The sequence below is a fragment of the Coloeus monedula genome, assembly GCF_965178545.1.
Source record: "Coloeus monedula genome assembly, chromosome: 14".
NCBI classification, from domain to species: domain Eukaryota; kingdom Metazoa; phylum Chordata; class Aves; order Passeriformes; family Corvidae; genus Coloeus; species Coloeus monedula.
Genome location: NC_138794.1, coordinates 4,938,010 through 4,960,699, shown reverse-complemented (window position 1 = coordinate 4,960,699; position 22,690 = coordinate 4,938,010). Strand labels below are relative to the sequence as shown.

At 39.5% G+C, this 22,690-nt stretch overlaps 1 protein-coding gene across 1 annotated transcript in view; it reads left to right on the top strand.

The window, feature by feature from the left end:
* The window catches only part of ARNT2 (aryl hydrocarbon receptor nuclear translocator 2), a 94,393-nt gene that overhangs the window by 2,450 nt on the left and 69,253 nt on the right, over positions 1-22,690 (top strand). The window contains exon 2 of the mRNA XM_082290472.1: positions 22,280-22,391. Within this exon, the coding sequence (XP_082146598.1) occupies positions 22,280-22,391 (112 nt within the window). The remainder of the gene's footprint in view (positions 1-22,279; positions 22,392-22,690) is intronic.

Below are 22,690 nucleotides of genomic sequence, written 5' to 3'. Positions count from 1 at the left end.
GGTCTTTCAGTGTGGGATCTCCTGCTACAGAACCATGCATTGCTCCGTGGCAGCATCTTCTCTCTTGTGTTAGATGCAGATTTATCTGTTTTCCCGCTGATCTCTTTCTAATGGAGAGTTTGGGTTAGGGAAGTTCATAGGAGTGGGGGCAGTTTGCATCCGTACCCGTCTGAAGCTCACAGGAACTGTGGTGTCAGGGACCAAATCTGTGGTGTGGGTAAGGCCACCTCTGTGGGTTTCCTGGGCTGCGTTGGATCTACACTGATGGTTCTTTTTGGTGAAGGTGTTTGTGCATAGCTGCAGCTGGACATCACCCTGACACAGTGAGGGGCTGTGTGGGCTAAGCTGCTTCCTCTTCCCGCACGCTCAGCCTTGGGAGCGGGTCTGGTTAGGAGCACTTTGTTGGCTTCTCGTACTCTGGATGACGAACTGGAGTGCGAAACACAATACAGGTGTGTGGGAAGCTCATCTGCATTGGCACAAAGCATCACAGTTAATTTATTTCCTCCTGCAATAAGATTGGCATATTAAATGGGATTTAAGAACAAAAAAACTGTGGAGGTGTAGCAAGCATTTCGTAAATTACTGCTTGCAGCAGAGTAACTTAGTGCCACGTCTGTTTTAAATGTATTATTTTTGGAATGCAAACTTTGTCCGTAACCGTTGCTGCTCTGGGTTCAGTTTTTACTTAACCTGAGTGTGATCCACGGAGTGGTGATTCTTGTATTAGCCAAGGTGGAATGAAAACATAAAGCTCTTAATGAGTTTAGGAATTTTTTTTTTCCTGAGACATTACCTGGTTTTGGGTGAGGAGTTCCAGTCTGACCCAACTTTCTGTTGTGGTCAGGTGATGCGAAATGAACTGTTGGCATCCTTTCAGTTCTTCCCAGTGAGATACCCCTAGATGGAAAGTAGTACACACAGCTGTATTGCCAAAATGGCACAAACTCATAAGTCAAGTATCATGAGATTTTGGAGTTTATCTGGAGTTCCTTTAGAGACAAGATCCCATAGGATGCATTTTTGGCTATGTTTTAAGATTTTATGAATCCTTAGGGTTGTATTTTTATATTTAATTGAAAAAAAAAAAAAAAAAAGGTAACTGACTTGTTCATGTATCTCTGAAGCTCCTTTTAGAGATTTCTGTTTAAGCAGAGAGCCCAAAATACAAAGGTATGGGGAGCAACATGTCCTCAAAAGGGCATCTGCTAGAAATGTGTAGAGAGAGGTGGTGTGACACAAGAGAAAGGGGTTGCTGGGGCTTAGGACGTTACTACTGCAACCACAGCAGCTCATGAGGGATACTTTCAGCCTGTGGCTAATCCAAGATAAAAAAAGCCTGGTGTTTTAACTTGAAGAAAGGTTATTAAATAAGCTCTCTTTACTTTTCAGTTTGTAATGAGTTAACAGCAAATTTTCCATCCTATTTGTGAAGACTTGCAACTCAGCCCTGCATCTGGGCTCTTGGTTTAGGCAAGTGCAGTGGGTTCTGGGAGGTGGTTTTGGTTTTTATGTGTTTGTTTGGCTTGGGAGTTAAGTGGAGATAAATCATTCTCCTACTTGAACTAGATATTCTGAGAACTAAATAATTTGTTACCCATTCTTACATTTGGGCTGAAGTTACTAAGGTATTAAGTGCTGTGGAAGAATTTTTTTGATGCTGCTCAGTCCATATTCTCGAAAGGAATTGGCTTTCTGACAATCTGGCCATTCTTTTCTTTAGATTTCATCAAGCTTTGAAATTGATGATTTAAAAAAAAGAATCTACTGGAATGTTTCAGATTTCAGAATTGTTCAACTCAAAGCCCAAAAGTTGTGTTTTATTGCTGCTGCTCTGCCCTTCATTACAATACAGGCTATCCAGTAAACTAAAAAATCAATTTAACAGCATCCTGGGGAGTAAATGGAGTGTTGTAGTGATGGAGGTTATAATGAGCTCTGATGTTTCTGGTATGCAAAAAAGTAGTCATCATTCTAAGATAAAGTTAAAAAAAAAAAGGTTTCAAAATTAGAACACTCATTAGCTAATGGGAGGTGCACATTGCAGATCTTTTTCTTCTTGTGTTTTCATAGCTCTTGTACTGCAGAATTGGTCCTTAATTCAGTCAAACTATGGTATGAGATGCCAATGCCTCTTGAATTGTTCTGTGATTATGTTTTGTCCTTCAGGACTGTGTACTGAGCAGTAATTGGCATTGAAAAAGTGTCATTTTTATATTTCTAATATATAGGTATAGGGCATACAAAAGATTTTGTCTCTTCTATCACAAAATAGTTGTTTAAAATTTGCATATGTAGCTTGTGGTTAGTTCCAAGTATTTTTTTTCAATAGAATGATGTTTCCCCATGCCTCTAATAAAAACGCAAAACAAAAGAGATATTGCTGATTTCTGTAATACCATATGGTGTTGCTGATATTTCTCAGCAGTAAGGAAAATTGCAATAGAGATTAGGTAGAAAAGAAAAAAAATAGCCTTTTCAAAATAGTCAAGGCAAAATAACCCTGTTGATGTAGTGATTATTGTTATTAAGAGGACAGAAATGGGGCTGTCATTATGAAGATGTATTCACAGATTATGCTTAAATGGTTGTGAAGATCAGATATGTGTGTCGTTCAGAGTAATTTTGGGGGGCTTACTGCTTCATAACTGACAAGCAGGAATGGAAAATATGTTAATTCAGTGCTACCTGCAGAAATTACAATGTTATTAAAATTTGCAGTAGAAAAGAGAAAGAGGGGTCTTGAGTTTAAGAGATGGGAATTTAGATCGCGGCTCTTGTAGATCTCTGGCAGATTTTCCAGTCTATCTATAGCAAAGTGTTTTTGGCTGGCCAGCAGTACTTAGAGATGGATGAATCAGCTCAGGATGAGCTGTTCTGTCTCGCCAGCTCTGGGGAGAGCAGAGATGCTGCCCTGGGTGCAGATAGCAGATAGCAACCCAAGCTACTTCTCTGACTGTAGGGGTGTGCTCAATAAAGGTTGTGTGAGAAAGAAATCTGCGGAGTCAGAGGTGCTCCTTCACCATTCTGTAACTTATTTCATGCAAAACATCACATTTGCTGGACGGCACGGGCTAAAAATGTGACATTCCAGAAATCGTGGGTGGATGCTTGCTCTACAAACCATTGGTACAGTTTACTTCTTGCTAACAGTGTTTTCTTTGTTCAGCTCTAAAGCATTTCCTGTCACCCCATCTGCATCAATCATTCTGTCAAGTGAGGAAAGGAAAAATTCTATGAGGCTGCATTTGTACATTTTATTTACCTTCTGATTATAACCCAAGTGAGATAGATGCACATTGTTATTAAAGAAAAAACTTTAAAAAAAAATCATTCATTGTCTTCCATTGTTTCAAGTAAAAATCCCCATGAAAATTAATAGATTGAGTAAACCCCCATGGACCATGCACTTTTTGTCTGTTCCAGGAAGACTACTTTGTCACAAAACGTTACAGGATTTTGGCAAGATCTGCCCTTTAATGTGCAGAAATTACATGGTTTGAAAATGCAGGATGAAATGGGGAATGACAATTTTTTAGCAAGGGCTGATTCAGAGTTTATTTTGGATAGTCAGAATTTCAAATGGATCTCAGTTTTATTGTTTACATGGATTAGTGGCCATAGTCATGCGATGTGTAATGAATTAGAAGCTGTTTTCAAGATAGATGTAATTTCCTTTTTTTTGTACCCAAAGCACGCTGGTTTTCCTTGATCAAAGCCATCTGCACAGGGAGAAAGAGAAATCCTTTGTTTTGGATACTCTACATACTGATGAATGTTTCTAAACTTTCTGCTTCCTCTCTCTTTTTTGTCAGCGTTTGTTTCCATTGTGCCTATCTTTAGTATTTCTATCCCATGGTTTCAATCCTGCTTTTCACACCTAGGTGCCTCTACCTTTCTCACAACTCCTGTAACTACTGTGTTTTCTCTGTGGAGCTGTGCTGAGCTTTGTGTTGACTTCTCAGTTAGTGTTGTTGAAATGTAAATGAATCCTGGCATTGTGCTGGTGCTACTCCCAAGTCTTTCAACAGCTTATAAATTCAGATTCCTTTCTGTAGGGAGCATCTGAAGTCCCCCTTAGAGGAAAGTGGTACTTTCTCTGTTAGGAGTAGCAACTGTGCTGCCTTCCCTGCAGCCCAGCAGGTACTGTGAGGTGTAATCAGCTGGGTCAATTTAGGAGCCTCTGTTAGCTTGCATCTGCCCTGGATGTGTATGTGTTGCTGTTTTGTTCAAGTACAGCTCATAGTATTCATTTCAAATGCCTGGATCTGGGCTGCTGCAGGTTTTTCTCATCTAAATGTCAACTGCATGTGACAAGCAGAATAATATAAAATAATTGTAATTTTTTCTCTAATCAAGCAAAAGGGGTGTTGAATTGTTTAATTACTGGCTTTGCCAGCATGCAGATGGAAAGGCTTTTCAGGTAAGTTGCTCATACAAAATGCCTAAAATGGATAGTAATTAACAACTGGCTCTTCATTGGTATGTTAATTATGCTGCCATTTGTCCTGGTGCCTGTCGTTCTTTAAATGTTCAGTTACACTGAACTGAAGCGTTCACTTCCTGGCAAATGCAGAATGTATCAGAACAGTTTGACTCTCAGATATATGCAAATATTTTATGGGAAGAGGCATGCCAGTAAATCACTGAGCTGCAAAGAACAAAAACACTGCATATTTGTATTCCTCAGAGGTAAAAGCAAAACCTGTTTCTGAGGAACCTGCAGGCCTGATTTTGAAAAATGGTCTTAAATACTTTCCCAGTACTAATCCAGAACACAATTCTATCCAAGTAGGTAATTTTAGGAACTTGTTACTGCTGGCTCTTTCTATTAGTGAAGGTAGCTGGACATCTGGGTGCTGTTAAATGCCCTTGAAATGCATATATTTTAAAATTGTATTGCCCGTAATATCTGTAATATCTGGATGGAAAATTCATACTGAGCTGGAAATGCTCTTAAAACTTGGGATAGAACCGATTATTTTGAATGCAAGAAGAGTTAAAAGTAACTTCTTATGAATAGATCACAGCAGTAGTCTCAGATCTTATTCAATTTACTGTCTAATTCTTTTGAGAACATTGTCTCCTGTTTCCTGGACTGTGCTTTGCAGAGTGCATCCCCAATCTCCACATTAACTACTGCCGTAAGTAAAAACAGGCTGCACCTGGTGTGCCTGCAAGTCATTCAGTAACACCCTGAAGAAGGACAGGCTGCTGAAGTTATGTGGCAAGTTTGCTGTGACCAGCGTGTGAGTATGAGGCTGGTATTTCAATTTGCTGAGCTTGTGCCACATGGAGGGTGGTTAATCAGCCCAACACACAGTGACCCCTCAACGCGTAGCAGAAGTCAGCTCCTGAAATGAGGTGCTGATTGTTAACAGTAGCCGTGGGAAGTGGATTATAGCTGTAAAATTAGCTATTAAAACGCACTAGCTGCTGTGTGTCACTGCCCTCTGCATCATGTTTCATCCTTTCATGGACAAAAACTTGTATTGCTGTTCGTACTGCAGGGCCATGGATGAGCTGGGTTTCCGTTGTGTTGTGTCCAGTGAAGTTACTAGCCAAGTTCCTAGCTCAATTTTGAGCCCAGCTTTAAATACTGAAAGTAGTGATAGCTAGAAAAGCTGAGTTTGAAATGCTGAGTTCTTGTGTTCCCAGTCACTGAGAGGTGGCTCATTTAGCATCAGTCTGTGGAGGTTGCCCTTTGAGAAAGTTTGGGAAAAATGTGGTCGGTCTGTTGTCTACTCCTGTGAGTCATGTTCATGTTATAGAATATGGGGACACCAATGTTTTTCTTGGTTTTCAATTTTTCTTTGTTTTAAAGCATCTATAAGAGATACCCTGGCCATGTGCATATAGATGTCTCATCCTGGGAATGTTTTGCTCTTTCTCTAATAAGTAGTGGTTTGACCAGTAGAAAGTAAGGCTGCATAATAAAAACTTCTCTTTATTTTAATGAGAGTTTCAGTGTAGGAATATAATGGCAAATTATTGAAGCTATGTAAAGATTTCAGTGTTTCAGAGATAAGAGTTCCTCTGCTAATTTTTGTTATGTTTTCATCTAAAATAGGCAATATTTCTGGTTTATGGAAAAAAGAGAAAGTAACTTTGTTTTGCTGTGCAATCAGGTTTGTTGGAGCAGTAATTGCAGTATGGTTTTGCTTACCAGTGAAGGTTTGAAATATGCATTTTCATTGTTGAAATTAAAGTAAATGAGCCATCACTAAGAAAAGTACAGGAGGATTTCCAGACTCTCTTATGAGGATTGGAAAATAAGAATACTTTCTAACTGCATCACCAGCAAAGGGGACAGTGGACTGCTGGAATTAAGAATGTCTTAAGTGAACATAACAAGCTTCCCCAAATGCCGCGTGTGGAGGCGTGCAGAATCCAAATTTCCCAGTTTTCCAAACCAAGTCCTTAAAAATGTGTAATGCCTCTGTATATTCCCTGACATCTATGGGCTAGGGTCGGTCCAAGTGAAACTATTTCTCTGGAACTGGATGCTCACTAAGAACAAAATGTTCTAGATCAGACTACATGGAACCCCTATCAAAAGTAGCCCATTACAGACACTTTAAGTATAACATTTCCATTGTGGATACTTACAGAATAAGACAGCAGTGGGGAATTTTCTTCCTTCTTTGTTGTTGATGATCACTGTGAGGTACTTGGGTGTATATGTGTCTTTGGGCTACTTATAGTTTATGCATACTTGAGGCTTGGTTCTTGAATGATCACAGATGTTGGGTTGTTTTTCTTCTAAATAAAACCCGAGTGTTCCTGGACTTTCTGTACTCTCTGATCTCTTCCTGATACACTCAGTGAACATGTGCCTTTCTGAGATGTATTAGTCTTTTGCTTAAATATATCTTGATACTCTTTCACTCTACAGACAAGCTAATATTATATGTTTCCAAACCATTTCCTGACTCAATACTTAATCATACTTTGTTTTAGTGGTGTCCTCCTTCTGCTTCAGAACTCTTTGGTTCTGAGCTGTAAATGGGACTGAGGCTTATAATGGTCTTTAATGTTTTAATGAAAGCAACCAGTCTCAATATCTTTGCTCTCCAAAGTGTTCTCTTTTGTCACTTGTGTTTCTCCCTCCAGGTTCCATGCATGTTTTAAAAAAAGGAGGCACGTAAATAATGTAAATAATGTTTGAGGTTAGGCAGCTATAGGATGGCACTGTAAAATGAAATCCTAGTGCTGGTGTACAATAGCTGAATTAAAAGGTGTGTGGTTTTACTTGTTGGCATTGTGGTTGAGTAGTATCAGCTGGAGATGTGTGAGTGGGTGGAAAGAACAGTAACGTGAAGTTCATGCTGAATTATGTTTTGCTGGAGGAAAGCTATTCATTAGTCTCATAGCTGGCACATGCCTCTTTATTCCTTCTCTAAAGTAGTATCTGACGACTTTGATGAAAAGGTTGATATGACATTAAGGAATTGGTTCTGCCTCATCTACTGATGTGCAAAAGCCTTTCTGCCCTTGGCAGAACTGAGACACAGGCAGCATGCCAATCCTCACTTTGCTCTAGGAAGGGCATGCATGTGGTAGATGGTTCAGGGTTGGAGGAACCTTGGCTCCATCTCTGAGTGTTACGTGTGGAGGTTAATGATGTTGTATCCGAGTTTGGCTCCAGAGTTCATTGTGTCTCCACCTTCGCCCCTCTCTTGGTTTTTCAAGATGGTCCTAAGGACAAAATACTCTTTCGTCATTGCTGAATTTAAAATGAACGTGGTAATTATGAATAAGAATTTCAGAGACCAGTAAATTGTCGCTGTGCAGGAAAATTCCTGGCTGTTGCATGCTGGCTGCATATTTCTCGTGTATCCCTGGCTGTCTCATGTCTGAGAATTGACCAGGGCAGGAAGGCAGCCTCATGGTACAGGCACTGGACAGGGTTCACGTTTACTACAGGCTTTCTACTGAATCTCTGACAAATAACATTCACATGCCATAATTAAGTCATCTGAATTTTGTTTTTATTTATCTTAGCACCAGTTTGCAAATCCTGTTTATAAGCCTGCTTAATTTGAGATACTTTTCTCATACGTGTCTTTTGTAAAAATGGCATATTTGTAAGAGAGTGTAAAATGCCTATGCTGGAAGAAGAAGAGAATGTGTTTCATTGTGATGTACTAATTGATAATATTTTATTAATAGACTTTTATTGCAACCATGTTGATGTTGGTTTAGCAAAAAATTTTTCTCCCTTTGGGAAGAAACAGAGACAAAAGGAAAATATACAGCTCCTTTCTCTCTGGAAACAGCAGTTATTATTTATTCTGGGCACATGAATAACCATTAATTTGTATTTTCTTTACAGAGTAGGTAGGATATTTGGATAATGTGCTTTTTAAGTGTCTTGGCAGAATATACACGATAGATAGTTATTTCAGTGCTGAACTAGCAACAATCCACCTGGCTTTAAAGTATTAGTATGGGTTTTACAACTTACGTCTTGCTGTCTTACGGTTGCTTTTGATGCTTAAATTTGCCTTTAAAAATGTGTTAGTTCATTCTCATCCAGTTACAGTTTCTATTAAGATTGAGAACAAAATGTACATTGCTTCATACAGCAAAGAGATGATCAGACTATATGAAAAACACAGTTACACTAAGTGAAAATTATGAGGTACTTTTCAAGTATTCGTTGTGCATTTGCAAGTTAAATTTAAAAGCAGGAAAATGTATCATATGTGGGTATTTGATTAGTGGGTTAACTCAAACTGCTCTTTAAATCAAATCAATGAGCTGTCCCTGGAAGTAAATACATTCTCAGCAACCAAATCGTGATTCTTTCTAATGTTGAAGTGTAATGATAAAATATTTGTAGTGATTTCTTGGTAAATGCATGTGGCTGCCACTGGTTGTTTGCTTTGTTGCGTAGAGTCCCTGTAGTAGCTGGAACCTGATTGCCAAGTTTGGAATTCAGACTAATCTTGTGTGTCCTGTGTACTTGCCTGTGCTGCTCTTCAGTCAGCAAATAGCAAAGCTAAAACCTTAGTTTGGTCAATATTTACAGACAAACAATCAGCTTGTTTTTTGACAAACATCCAGTTTGTTTACAGTGAGGTTTTTTTCAGTATCATTCTTCACTCCTGCATTTGATATATCCACAGAACTGTCTGTATGCTTTTGGAAACAAGTGGCTTGTAATGGCTGTCAAATCATGTTTAATATGAATATGGGGACATAGAAAAATAATGCTTTGTTGTTGTTGTATGCTTTTTTGTTGTTGTTGTTTGAGTTCACTGGTAGAACATCCAGCAAATCTTGTATTCTGTAATTCTGAAAAAGCAAGTAAGAGCATGGCCATTACAGCTGATCATGTCAGAAAATCTAGCACAGCCTACCTGGAAACAGCATTTTCTCTCTTTAAAAACTGGTAATTTTTAAAAGCAAAGCATGAGATTCAGTTTTATGAGATATGTTCAGGAAGTAGCTCTGGGAAGAAGTTAAGCAGAAAAAAAGTGTTCCAAAAATTTATGACAAATTCTTGGGAGTGTAGTAAACCTAAAGTAACACTAAGGAATATTCTTCAGTAGAGCTTAGTAGTATTCTGTATTTTCTACATGCCCATGAAGGTTTCCCTTATGCCATAACATTGGGGTGTGCCATTTGGAACATTTGTGGGAACAAAAAATTCCAGAAAGTAACAACAACAGCAGCAAATAACAGTTACCTTTGAGCACCCAAAAGCTTGTGAACTACTAGTATTTATTTTTTAATTTGCAGACATGAAAGATATAATCTTTGAAATGACCTAAAAGGCAGAATATTCTAAAAATATTTAGTGAAGTGAAGGGGCAGTGAAAAGTAGAAAAATCACTAAGACCTTTATTTGAAATGTTGGGGCTTTTTTGCTTGCAGAAAAAATCCGGGGTTTGAGAAACTCATCTGCAAAGAAGAGGGTAACTGCTGATGTGGGTTGGTATATCAGATTAGTTAAGACATGGGAAGATGTCCTGAAGGTTGTCCTTGTTGGGAGGTTAAACTGAACACATCCACATTGGTGACAGGTGGGAAGACTGGTGCACTCTTTTCAGGTGGCTTTTCAAGGTGCAGTTCAATTTGAATCTGGAATTTTCTTATCCACAGCCCTCTTCCATGGTCTGAAGGCTGGACTGCAGTATTTCATACACCAGGTGTGGAGTTTGGAGCAGGAATGGCTGGGTTGCACAAGCAGTCTGTTCACTTCTACAATCCATTTAGGTCGTATTTTTTGATCCTTCTTGCTACTATGGGAAAGTGAGGTTGGCTGTTTTCTTCAATCTTCAGAGGAGAAAAAACAAAAGAAGTTTCAATCAGAAAATCTCCTTAGACTTACTGGAATTTCAGACAGGCATAAAATGAACTGAATATTTACAATGCTTAGGCTCAGCCTGGGTTTTTGAAATGGAGTTAAATGTGTTTTTTCCCCCTGCAGTTTTTAGGCAGAGAATGTTGTATTAGAAATCATGAGAAAAGGAAAAAGTATTAAACCACTTTTTAGAATGTATTTTTGATGAATGCTGATATTATTTTTAAGGTGTTTCACATTAAAATTCTTATTCTTAGTAATGAATTGGGGTGTGAAAACACCTGAAAGGCCAATTAATTATCATAACATCAAATAAGCATCATTTGCTTGTTGATCAAGCAGAACTGAAGTCATTAGTGCTATCAATAGAATGCTGTTTAATGAAAACAATAGCATTCTGATTACCCAACAGTGCCCAAGGACACTGTAAATTTACTGATAATTAAGTATTTGGTAATGCAAGTTGCTGTTCTGAATGAAATTTAAAATTAACATACCCTTCTGAGGCACACTTAAAAATCTTTGTAATAAATAATAAAGGCATTTGAAGGACACAAGTCAGTAATTTTCAATGAATAATTTGAATCAGAGTGGTCCACGTTTTACATCTTTGTACTTGGACTGTGTTGTTCCCGAGCTTTCTGCAGCTGAAGGGGAGTAAATGTCTTGGGCTGTGTGGGAACACCACAAAGACCTCAGGTCTGTGACCCCAGCGTGGTCAGTGGCTTGCAGGGCAGCTCGTGGGCCACTACCAGAGCAGTGCTGGGTTTGGTGTGATGGAGTTTGACAGTGGCCACTTCCTTGGAAAAAGGATGTACAAATCCTTCATGGTCTTCCTTGCCAGCCCCTTGGTGACTTGGCTCGATAGTGACTGTAGAGAAGATTCCTCCTGGTGATTGCCCTGTGCTCTGTTGTAGTGGGCAGGTCAGGGGCAGGATAACACTTCTGCTTTGGTCTGGCTCCGTGGATTTTCAAATTTCTGCATTTGGGATAAACTGCTTGTATAACTACTTGCACCTGTGAACCTAGACAGTGCTTTCTCAATGAAAGTGTGGTATAAGAATGTTTTTATGAAACGGTTATATGAGGGGGACCAAGAATTTATTAATTCACATGAATATTTCTGCTCATTATTTAAGAAGTATCTTGTCAAATTTCTTTGGATGTGAACCAGAAGTTATAGTCATAAATACTGCCTCGCATGCTCATGAAATCTGATAGCTGATTTCTCCTGTAATTAACAGAAAATATGGACAAGCGATGTTGGCAATGACTTTCTGTGCATTTCTGGGTAGAGGAAAAAAATGAAATAGTTGAGAGAAGACATTGGGTTTGTGAGAAAGCTAGGCTTCCCCTGATCTGCATTTAGTTAAAATCCATTTTGGTGAATGTTCTAGACAGATTTATTACCAATTAGCTTTATTTCTTTGCCTTTATACAGCTATTGACTATGTTTTATGTAGTTGATAGGAGTTTAGAGTGCTGTCATCTTGTTATGATGTAAACTCTGGAGTATTGATCTCAGTGGAATTTTTTTCTTATGTATACCATTGCAAGTATTTTAATAGGAGCTTCAAAATAATTTCCACAAATTGGCAGTTGAACTTGTACATGAACGAAATAGATTTGTGATCAAGCACTGAAACTGCTTGAAATCTCAACCAGAGATTGCTGGAAAATAAGTGCTAGATAGGTAGTAAGAAGCCAGACTACTTGATAGAAGATTGCAGAAATGTTATTTTAAAAGAAATAGTTTGAAGATGGATGAACAAAAATGAAACCTCAAATGGTGACACAGTGCAGAGAAACTATTGAGCAGTTACTGTCACTGTTATTTCTTTATCGTAAAACAGTTACATAGGAATTTCTAAGAGGAAATTTGCTTGCAAATATATTTTGATGATTATAGAAGAGGGAAAGGAAACAAGATGAATTTAGGAAAGAACAAGTAGCAGTGATGGTATAAAACTATAATTGGTGATCTAGAGCAAGGGCATACAATGGAAAATGCTTGATTTCATTGTTAATGAAATAAAATAAGAGCGGTAATTGGCTAATTTCCTTTCTTTCTTACCTTTATAGAAGAAACACCCTTAAGAAATGCCATGTCTGCTGCTCCTGATGTAAAAACATGCTGTCTTGTCCTGAAAGTAAAATTTTTTGAGCCCAGCATATCTTTTTTAGCACTGACCAAAAGCAGGTGCTTGAAGGAGTATAAAAATCAGAATAAGCATGTGTGGTGCTTCCCCTGGCTACTGTCCCACCCTCCAGCCATGTGTGACTCAGAGGTTTCCTGAGCCAGGCATGATGTTTGATTTATAGAGCTCAGTGAATTTCTTTTCCACAGTTTTGGATAGGCTCTGCATAGAACCCATATAGTTTTTGGCATCCACAGTTGCCCATTGCAGGGAGTTTGGGGCATCCAGAGATAGTTGTGATTGGTCTGGAAAGCTTGGCAAAAGCACTAAAGGTGTGGGAAGGTAAGAAAGATGAGAAGGGGGAAGTGGTGGGATAGTGTGGCAGTGGCTGAAGCAGTTTGACATTGCCTTTGAGGAGTGGACTGGCTTGGGGTGACTCCCAAGAGGGGACAAGCAATGCAGTGGGAGGAGGAATCCAGGCTTAACTCTTCTGGTTTATATATATATAGATGTCTATATAGTCATGAGGGTGGCCAGCAAGAGACTTGATGGTCTGCAAGGCAGGAAATGAGAAGTGTTTGGATGAGAGGGCTTTTCTTTCTGTGTAGACAGAAGTCCTGATCTTAATAAATCTTAAGAATGTAGAGGCAGATATGACAAAACTCATCCATAACTGAAATCACAGTAAAGCTGATAGTATGGCCATGAGGGTTATTTTTTTTTAACTTGCAGTTGCCATCTGGGTAACTCGCAGTTTGTTCTCTTTGCTTATTTACTGAGAAACAAATTTTACCAGGCCCTTTTAACAATTAGTGGTAATCCTGTGGAGAGGGCCATGTGCAGGTGTTTTCCCTAATTCAGGATTATTGTGCCTGGCTTTAGTGTAGCTTTAGCTGGTCTTGGAGCTTTCACTTTACCTCCTAATGTTTTACTGGATGAAATACAGCAAGTGTTCTGTTTTAAAAAGGGAAAAAATTGTCCTGTACATAAATTTCTAATTGAATGCCAACCAAAACAAGCTAAATGAAACAGACTTGTTAAATGAAGAATTAATGGACTGAGCATGATCTGTGTCTGAGAAACTTAAAAGAAAGTCATTGGAGTTTATTATTTCTTCCTGGTGCTTGTTTGCCCAGGCTGGGCATGTGCTTGCACAGTTTTTGTGAGTTCATCAATGGGTCAGCTGTGGGCAGTTGTACGTAACAGAACAGCCATATATGCTATTTGCTGGGTCTGGTGCTAAGTAAAAAGTATGGAAAATAACATTGAATGTTACCTTCTGTTTCTTGCACATAACTTGTAATTATGCAGTTACTTTTGGCAAATATGAAATGTCAGAGAAGGAGGGAGAATCACCATTCTTTTCAAATGGAAATGATGCACAGTTTGGGGAGCCTTGTTTTTTTGGTGATTTGCTTAGTGCTTTTGCCACATGTCAGTAATGTCAGCCAAAATGATGTCAATAAAACCAGGGCAAATTAATGCAGAGACAATTATATGTGGAATTACATTGTATGAGTGCATTATCATGTGTATAATGGCCAAAGACCAGGTAGGGTCACATTCAGACACCTTAAATGGTCCTGCTGCTGTTGTCTGCTGTTTTACTGTGACCCTTCACATAAGCTAAGCACCCGCCTCTCTTCTTTTAATAATGTTTACATCAATCCTGAAACAGCCTTTCAAAGTCAGATTTTCATCCTCTCTGTAAACTGGCCTTTTACAGTAGCTGCCCTACTTCCCTGCCCAATTTGCATGTGCACTTTCCCACTTGTGACTATTTATACCTGAGACATTTGCCAAGTGTTGGAGGCTCAGGTTGTGTTTTCAGCATGAGTCTACCCCAGGTCCTTGGATTTGCTTCTGGCTCACTCCTTCATGCACTTCCAGACTTCGGATGTGAGAAGTACTTTTCTTCTAATGTGTCAATCCATCATAATCATGGTGGAGACCTGGGTACTCTTCTGCTTGAGCTAAAGCCCCCACATCTGCAGCGGGAAAGATTATCAAATTTTAGGGGTAGGCTTAGGTTCAGGTCAGTTTTCATGTTCATTCTTCAGTGCAGATACAAGCCTTGTTTTAATTCTGAGAGGGTTTGTTGTTTTCCAAGACTAGAGACATGCTTTCAGAACAGGAGCCGTTAAGGCTTCTTTTTTAACCTTTGCTCTCTGTTTTGAATTTCAGCAACTTCTTTTGAGGGAAATGGTCATAGTTTGGCAGGACTTGTCAGCAGTTGGATGTATTGGCTTATTAAAGAGTACAAGAAATAGTTCACCTCAGTCAGAGGCTGAATAGGTCAAGAAGAGATAATAAGGAATTAGGAATAAGAAGTGGAAAAATAGCCAGGGAAAAATGCAGAGGCATAGTTTCCATGCCATTTGTCAGGAAGATGGGAGGAATGAAGAAGCAGCTACCCTTTCCCTTCTTCCCAGCCTAACTTTAAGTAGCAAAGTGCATTTTTTTGTCTGTGCTCCAGGTTTAGTTTTTAGTCTATAACATTCTGTGGAGTCGGTGCAGAGATGTGACTCCAGGTCTTCTTCTGGATTGTGCTGAAGAGCATTCTGAGTTTATTCAGTTGTATATGGGCTGTGTTGGTCATTTTGGCAGTGAATATCCACATCCTTCCCTTACTCCATGATGTCTCTGGATATTTTTGTGCCTTGACCACAGGGTAGGTATGGATAAATGGAATTACTGATATGACTGGAATGAATAAGGTGATTAACATGAAAATTGGAAATAAACATAAGAAGTACTGTCAAAAAACCATTCAAAATCATGTAGTAATGTATGAAATAATTTTTTGTTTTACAAATCGTAAGACTGATGTTTCCACAGTGGGGTTTTTGGGTGCTGTGGTTTCTGCACGGCATGTCTAATTTTGGATGCTTCAGAGGATTGGATCCTGGTTTTCAGCACTGACTTCTCATCCTGCAGTGATTGGTCTCACCTTGTCCCTCAAACTGAGCACTTGCAGCAAGAGTTCCCCTAAAGTAGACCAAAACTCTCTTGTCACAGTTTACTTCCAATTCAGTGTCTGCATCCCACCTTCTTTTGCACATCCAAGTGGTGGTGTTGAATTAAGGGGCACGCAGAAAGGTCTGGATGGCGGTGAGATCCCAGGGCATCCCACATGGATGGCCTGTGTGAACACAGCATTCAAGTGTGGTGGCACCATAGAGGATTTCACTTCTTTGACTTCCAAACCTGCTCTTCCAGTTTCCTGATGGGGCATGTGATAGATAGCACTGACTCTGGCATCTCCTCCAGAGTCACAGCAGAGAAGGCACGGAGCAAGGTAGCTGGATTTGGCCTCTGGAACACCACTTAGGCCACTCTCTTAAATGCTTGGTCTCCATCCCTGCTGAACAGACCGTGCCCCCTCAACTGAGCAGCTCAATCACATCATCTCCCCCCCCCCCTTCAAGTGTGCTTAACATTCACCTGTGATGCAGACAGAGGGTAAAGCTCTGATTTTCATTTTAAAAAAGAGAACGTTTCTCTAGTAACTGCTCACCATATGCCCTAATTTATCTTCAGGATTAGGGGTGGAGACACCCCAAAGCACAGGGCATTGTGGTGGAGGGGAAAGTTTTTAGTTAATTAGGATTTTTATATTATTCCTGTCTTAGTAGCTCTTTCCAGAACCTAAATGGTTAAAGTAGAAAATGTTAGTAATTTTGCTGCAAATAAATTGATCAGTATGCAAGACGGTTGTCACCGGCTGAATCATGGTCCACAGTTAAGGTAAACAGATCTGTGATGACATTTTCTGAGCAGAATACCAATGCTGCTACATTTCTTCCCAGAGGTTTCTGACTCTTCTTATATGCGGATAAAATTTCTCTCCAAGAAGGTTTTGTTTGCAGGAAAGAAATAGCATCTTTGTAAGAGTCTTCCTTAAAGGTGGGATTTCTTATATTTTGTGATTTCTTTGTAATCGTAATTCTGTCGAGAGCATGGAAAGGAATGTTTTTGCTTTTCTGCATATCCTCTCTGTACAGTAGATGTTTTTGATGTGGAGTCTATTTAAAGTGTCTGGCAAAGGAATGCAAGTAAAACATTATTAACAGAGTTATCAGGAACAATGAAAATGTGGGGTTTTTATATTGAGAGTGAGCTCTGTTTTATCATCTCTGTAGTTAACACGTAAAAGCAATGACTAAATATACAGCTAGATTTTTAGCATTAGTGTTTCTGTGAAATATTTTTGACTACATGATGGCTTTGTATTTTTGTTGGCATATCTAAAGTAAGAGCTATGATATATTCTTAAATGTCTCTGCGCTAGGCAGAAAATCCCCCTTGCAACTGACTGCAATCAAAACCATTTAACTGAGATGCATCTAACTCCCGTATGACTTCAGGGTAATGAAAAATACAGTTTCTAAAGAAGTTTTTGAAATCTGCTTTCTTAGAATATTTAAAAGAACATTTTGAAATCACTGTGTACGATGCTGTTGATGGGATTGGGCATGTTCATAATTCTGTGTTTAGCCTTAGATTCACATTTACTTGGAAGTGATTGACATCTCAATCGTTCTATGGATTAGTGGCTGGAAATCTGTCACATTTGTATTGATAAAAGTAGAATTTCCTCTCGTTTAGTCAAATGCTGGTATCTGACTTTAATCCTGTTTATTACAGTAGATGCTGAAGGATAAAAGAGCCCTGTGGAGAGCATGCTCAGTGGTACCTGACATGGAATAGCAAACCTGGAATTGATCCTTACAGTTAATGTCAGGGATTCAAAGTCTCTGGGAGTTGGCAAAAACATTTCTCCGGTAGACTTTGGGTTTTTAACCTGGCCCTGTCTGTGTCTGCTGTATTTAGGTGAGGGGAATATAGCTCGAGTGGCTGAAAATAGTGTAGTTAACAGGACTTTTTGTCAGAAAGTCTTGTCATGCACAGCATCTGGTTGTATTTCAAAGCTTCCCAGCAGGATGCATGGATGTGGTTTGTGGAGAGGAGCAGAGCAGGGGCCACCACCTCCAGAGCTGTGTGATGCTCCCTGTGAGGATACCTGGCCCAAGAGCTGCCCTTCTCTGGGGGGTACCTCAGCAAGTCCCAAATTTGTGTCAGAAACAAGATAGAGCTGCATTTCAGGCAGTGGATCTGGGGTGGGGCTCGGGATTTAAAGTTTGGGCTTAAGAGCTGTGGTTTAATAATTCCCTGCCATAAAAGAGAAGTCCAGGTTCATCCTGGCATGCTGCACTTTTTGGTAATTCTGCCATGATCTGGGTTCTCATGCAGTTTCATGGTATCCTTGTGCAGCATTTAGCTTGCTCTTTGTGCTTTGCTTTGTGAAGCAGCTATATCTTTTGCAGATCTGTGTAACAGCTTGAGATGAACGTCGATTTTTGGGGCATAAATCCCTCTATTTTATCGCAGTATTGTCAATGTACGTTTGCAGATTGTCTTTTATTTCAGAAACATCAGTGAATATTTTGGGGTTGACCTACATGTGGCACTGAAGTAAAGTGTAATGTCCAAACTTGGAACGATCAGCAATGAAATTAAGTCTGGGCAGAAATGGAGGGACTAATTCTGCTTTTACATTGAGCACTAACATGGTTCTGGATTAGTGTAGCTCCTCAGGGATCCCCAAGATGAACATAAATGTTAGTGGCAGGATCTGGCCTGCTTGCAGACATGACAGTGATAAGACAGGAGCTGTCAAGTGTTGTCCAGCTGGACGAATGTTCACTAAAGATTGCGAGTCTTGTGCTGGGTTTTGTTCTAATAACATTTCTGTGTTCTTTGGCAGATCTCTAGGAACTTTGTAACCTCCAGATGGAATACTGCATGCATTTTTTTCAGAAAAAAAAAAAGAATTTCTATTTGACACTGAGGAACACCTTTTAAAGATTTTAAAGAAATTTGTTCAGAACGTCGCCTTGATGGTTACAGATGATTTTCATGAATGTTCAGCCTGACCTTGTTTTACTTCCTGAGAATTATACCCTTATGTTGGTGTTTTAATTTTGGGTAAAGTAAGCAACACTAGTTTTATTTTCATTGGCAGAAGGGAAGTCCTCTCTTTGAACATTCAATCTCAGAAAGAGCGCAGCTTGTTTCGCAACACTTGTTGCTGCTGAAACACTTCTGTGAACATCAGTGTTAACATGTATCTTGGATGTGGGTTTAGTTCTGCATTTTTCATGCCTGGAAACATGATCTTTATGGTTGTTGACCCAGCATGTCTTTTTTTTTTTTTTTTTTTTTTTTTTTTTTTTTTTTTTTTTTTTAAATATATCTGTAACCAATTTGACGCTGCAGGTCTGGGCTTCCATATGATTTTATGCTCCAACGGAGTAACTGGGACTGCCCTAAATTTATGTAACTATACAGAATTGTGGGCTACTCTCAAGACTTTTCATGTTATTTTTTTTCTTTTGGTCTGTATCTGATGTATGCTGTTTTTTGTTTTGTTTATGCTGATAGGCTCCCTGGAATGCCTCTCTAGCACAGTATTTCCATCTGAGACTCCAGTTTATGAGTGTTGTTTTTCTTCTTTCTCTTGTTTTCTTTCCAGAGCACACACAGACAGGTAACTTCACAGATGCTTAGTCAGAGAAGCAGCTGATTGTTCCATCAGATTTTGCTTTTGGCTTCTCACCAGGCATATTTTATAGATGTAAAAATGTCATCAAGATCTGCTTCTTTTTTTGATATTCTCATGAATGAGTAGAGAGGAACATAATTTGGGAAGCAGTTCAGTTCCATTCCTTCGTCTTTCCAGATGTTCTTGCGGCCTTCAGCTCGTGTGAGTCTTTACAGCCACAATCTATTGCTTACATTTCTGCACAGCCATACAACTTGGATAGGGCTCCTGCCACCCAGCTGGCTGCAGCTGAGCACTGAGGTCACTTTGTCATCTCTGAAGTCCTCCTGTAGTGCTCTGGTGTCACTGTTGGCCCACCAGGATAGTGTGTGAGGAGCTCTGCTGCTGCCCTGGCTGGGGTGGGTCATCTTCAGGGTGTTCGTGCTCCATGATGCTGTTGCCCTTGGAGTTGTTTCCTTTGCTGTGTGGTCTCAAAGAGACCAAAGCCTCTTGGTTTCTCCATCTGCAGATCTCATATTTCTGTAGTGTGAGGAGAGAGAGCCTGGAATGCTGATTGCTTTTCTCAGCAGTGTTCGTCCACCCTTGAGCACCTCACGAGAGCTGCAATAGCTCACAGAATGGGTGGTGTCCCTGGCATGGGAAGCTCTGAAATGGAAGGGTAAATTGGGTGTCTTACACACTGATCTGAGTGCAGGTCTGTCACAACTTCACCGCACTGCTGCATGATGGAAAGTCTTGTGATTGGAAGGGCCTGAACCTTTCCTCCCTCTTAGATGAGCTTTCATGTGGATGAGTGTCAGTGCATCCCCTGATTAAATTTTGTTTTCTTCTTGTGCTCATAGCTTGGAAATGGAAATTTTTGAAGACCCCCTTTTAGAGCAGTCAGCACAATGAGCTTGATTTCATTCTCCCAGGACTGTGAAGACGTATCTGAAGGCTAATTTGTCTAAGAAGTCCCTTTCTGTATTGCACTGTTTTGGATGTGCCATTCTATAGAATCCAGATATCTACACAGTAATTCTTTAGCTTATACCCTGTTAGACAGATGATTTGTTTGTTGTAAAATGCCTCTGGTTTGGCCATTCCTTTAACCCTTTTTTTTTCCCCCTTCTAAAAAATACACAGTTCTGTTTGTCCTTCCTGCTTGAATCTTGCTAGCTGCCCTTGCCTCTTATATCTGCATACAAGGAAGGCTGAATGTAAGTGCAGAAAAACAACTCCTTCTGCCTGTCCACAACCACCTAAATTGGAAAATGATCAAAGCTATCTGTCTGGGTCTCCCTGACTTGTCAGTGGTGAGAGCAAGGGCCCTACAGAAAGAGGTTTGCTCAACCTGTTTTGGATGTACCTCTAAGTATGGAATGCATAAAGGAGGGCAAGGGGGCTTTGTTTCCTTTTTTTGGTAAAGTTACCTTAAATAATTAGCTTTGGCTCTTGGATTTGTAAGAGTAGATGAATCCATCCCTTGGCCTTCATCATCTTTGGTTTAGATTGAGGAAAATGAGGTTACAAGAGTTTCTCGTCACAGTATCAAATATGGTGTTGTTCTTACTCTTAAAATACAGTTTTGTATTACAGTAACTACTTTAAAAAAATCTGATCTCCTTGATGATCTATACTGAAGTGTGTTTCTGAGTGACAGGGACACTTTGCAGATAGATTTATTATGGTTTTTACCATCTGCTTTAATAAATGAGTGAGCAGAGCATTTCAAAATGACCTTCGGTTCTACCCATGAGTGATGAGTTTGAATGTTCTGAGTGAATTATGGGCATTAGACAGCTAAGGGTACTTATTCTGGAAATAGTGATTTACCAGTTGTTTGCATGCTGATGCTTTTATTTGTCTGGAGATATGCTAATGTGCATTAATGCTGTGTTTCCACACACAGCTGCAGCTTTAGCCACTGTGGAACTTTCTGTGGTGTGGGGGCATAGGCAGAGGTCTCATTTTTTGGCCTTGCAGACTTGTGCTCTGTTGCTTTTTAGTTGAAAAGGAGTTAATAAAACTAAATGTACTAGAAGAAATTCATGAAATCAGTGAACAGATAAAATGTTATTATTTGAAATACATAATGTTGCATAATGGATGTATGTAAAGTGTGGCAGAAATGGAAGTGCTCTCCAGACATAGTGAAAGAGCATGGATTCCTGTTTCCATAATTGAAGTTATTTCATACTTATCTGTTGGGGAAAAAATAGCAAGATTTTTAAAACAGATTTGCTTTCCATTAGTAATTATATTTAGCTGTAGCTCCAGACACCTTGCCAATATTTTTTTAAAAAAAGTTGGAAGGAAGATGCATTTTCTTTCAAGATAATTAAATGTTTTGACTGTAGATTTTGCCTCCGGAGTGAATAAAGTATATGTGCATTAGAAAAAAGTTTTAATTGCTCATATAGTTTGTGAGAGTTACACAGAGGAAAAATATTCTTAGTCCCATGTTTAATAATGGGATAGAAGAAAAGGGTATAAATATGTTACATTCCACTTTTCTTTTTTGAAGTGTAATGAACTGTTATTAACAGACTTCAGAAGTACTTGCCATTAGCAGTCTGAAAACTGTTTCCTAAGGTGAGCTTTTGCAGTCCTCACATCAGAGTTTTGAGGTTTGAGGATCTCAGTAACCTGTGTCTATACCTCGAGCCCTGGCAAAGGGATGAATATCAGCCTGGATTTTGGGCTCAGTTCTGTTCTGCAAGACACCACACAGAAATGCAGGAAGCCTTTGAGCTCTTCTAAGTTCAGTCTGGCCCTCTGAATGCCTCCAGAATATAAATAATAAAAACCAGTATCACCTGATCATTCATCTCTGCTCTCAACTCTTGGCCTCTCTGGCAAACTGAGTTCTTGAACTTTTATTTTTCTTGGTACCCTGGTACCATGAGCCGCAGCTTCATTTGCTTTGGGAATTCAGCTCTGCATTTCTGTATAGGGCACTTTAACTTGTAGAAAGTTGTTTGCCTTCATCTGACAAGCCCCTTCGAGACCTAAAGTGAGAACCACTAGGTCAGTGGAATTACAGAGGTACCTACCTGCAATTCTCTCTGTCTCCCAGGCGCTGTAATGGCTGTTGACCCAACTCGGCTTCTTGTAAAGGATCTGTGAATCTGCGGGGCTTTACTTTCCCTTAGAAATAAAAAGGAAAGCTTTCTCTGTTTGTTTTGGGAAGGGCCTGTCTCTAATGTTATCAGCAGAGGTTTCTCCTTGAAGGTAGTGGATTAAAGGATTTCCCCCACCTCTTCCCCTGCCTCTGCCTTACAGAAATGGCATCAGATATTCCTGGCTCGGTGGCCTTGCCAGTGGCTCCAATGGCGAGTGGACAAGTGAGGATGGCAGGATCCATGCCCTCCAGGGGAGGAAAGCGTCGCTCTGGGTAAGCTGTCTCTCTCTTTTTTTTTTTTTTTTTTTTTTTTTTCTTCTTTGCAGGTCCAAAACTGGAAATTACTTGTGTTGTAAAACTCCAAATGTACCTGTATATATGTGTATGTTTATTATGTAATGTTTTATTTATGTAAACTGCATTATGATATTAGTCACTGATGTATTGTTTTTCTCTTCAATGCATCTGTTCTTTCTGCAAGATGAAACTTGCTGATCAGTGTATGGGCTTGTTGTTTTGCTTGTTTCAAAAGACTTTCAGGTTTGGCAAAGCATCCAGAAAGGAGTTTGGAT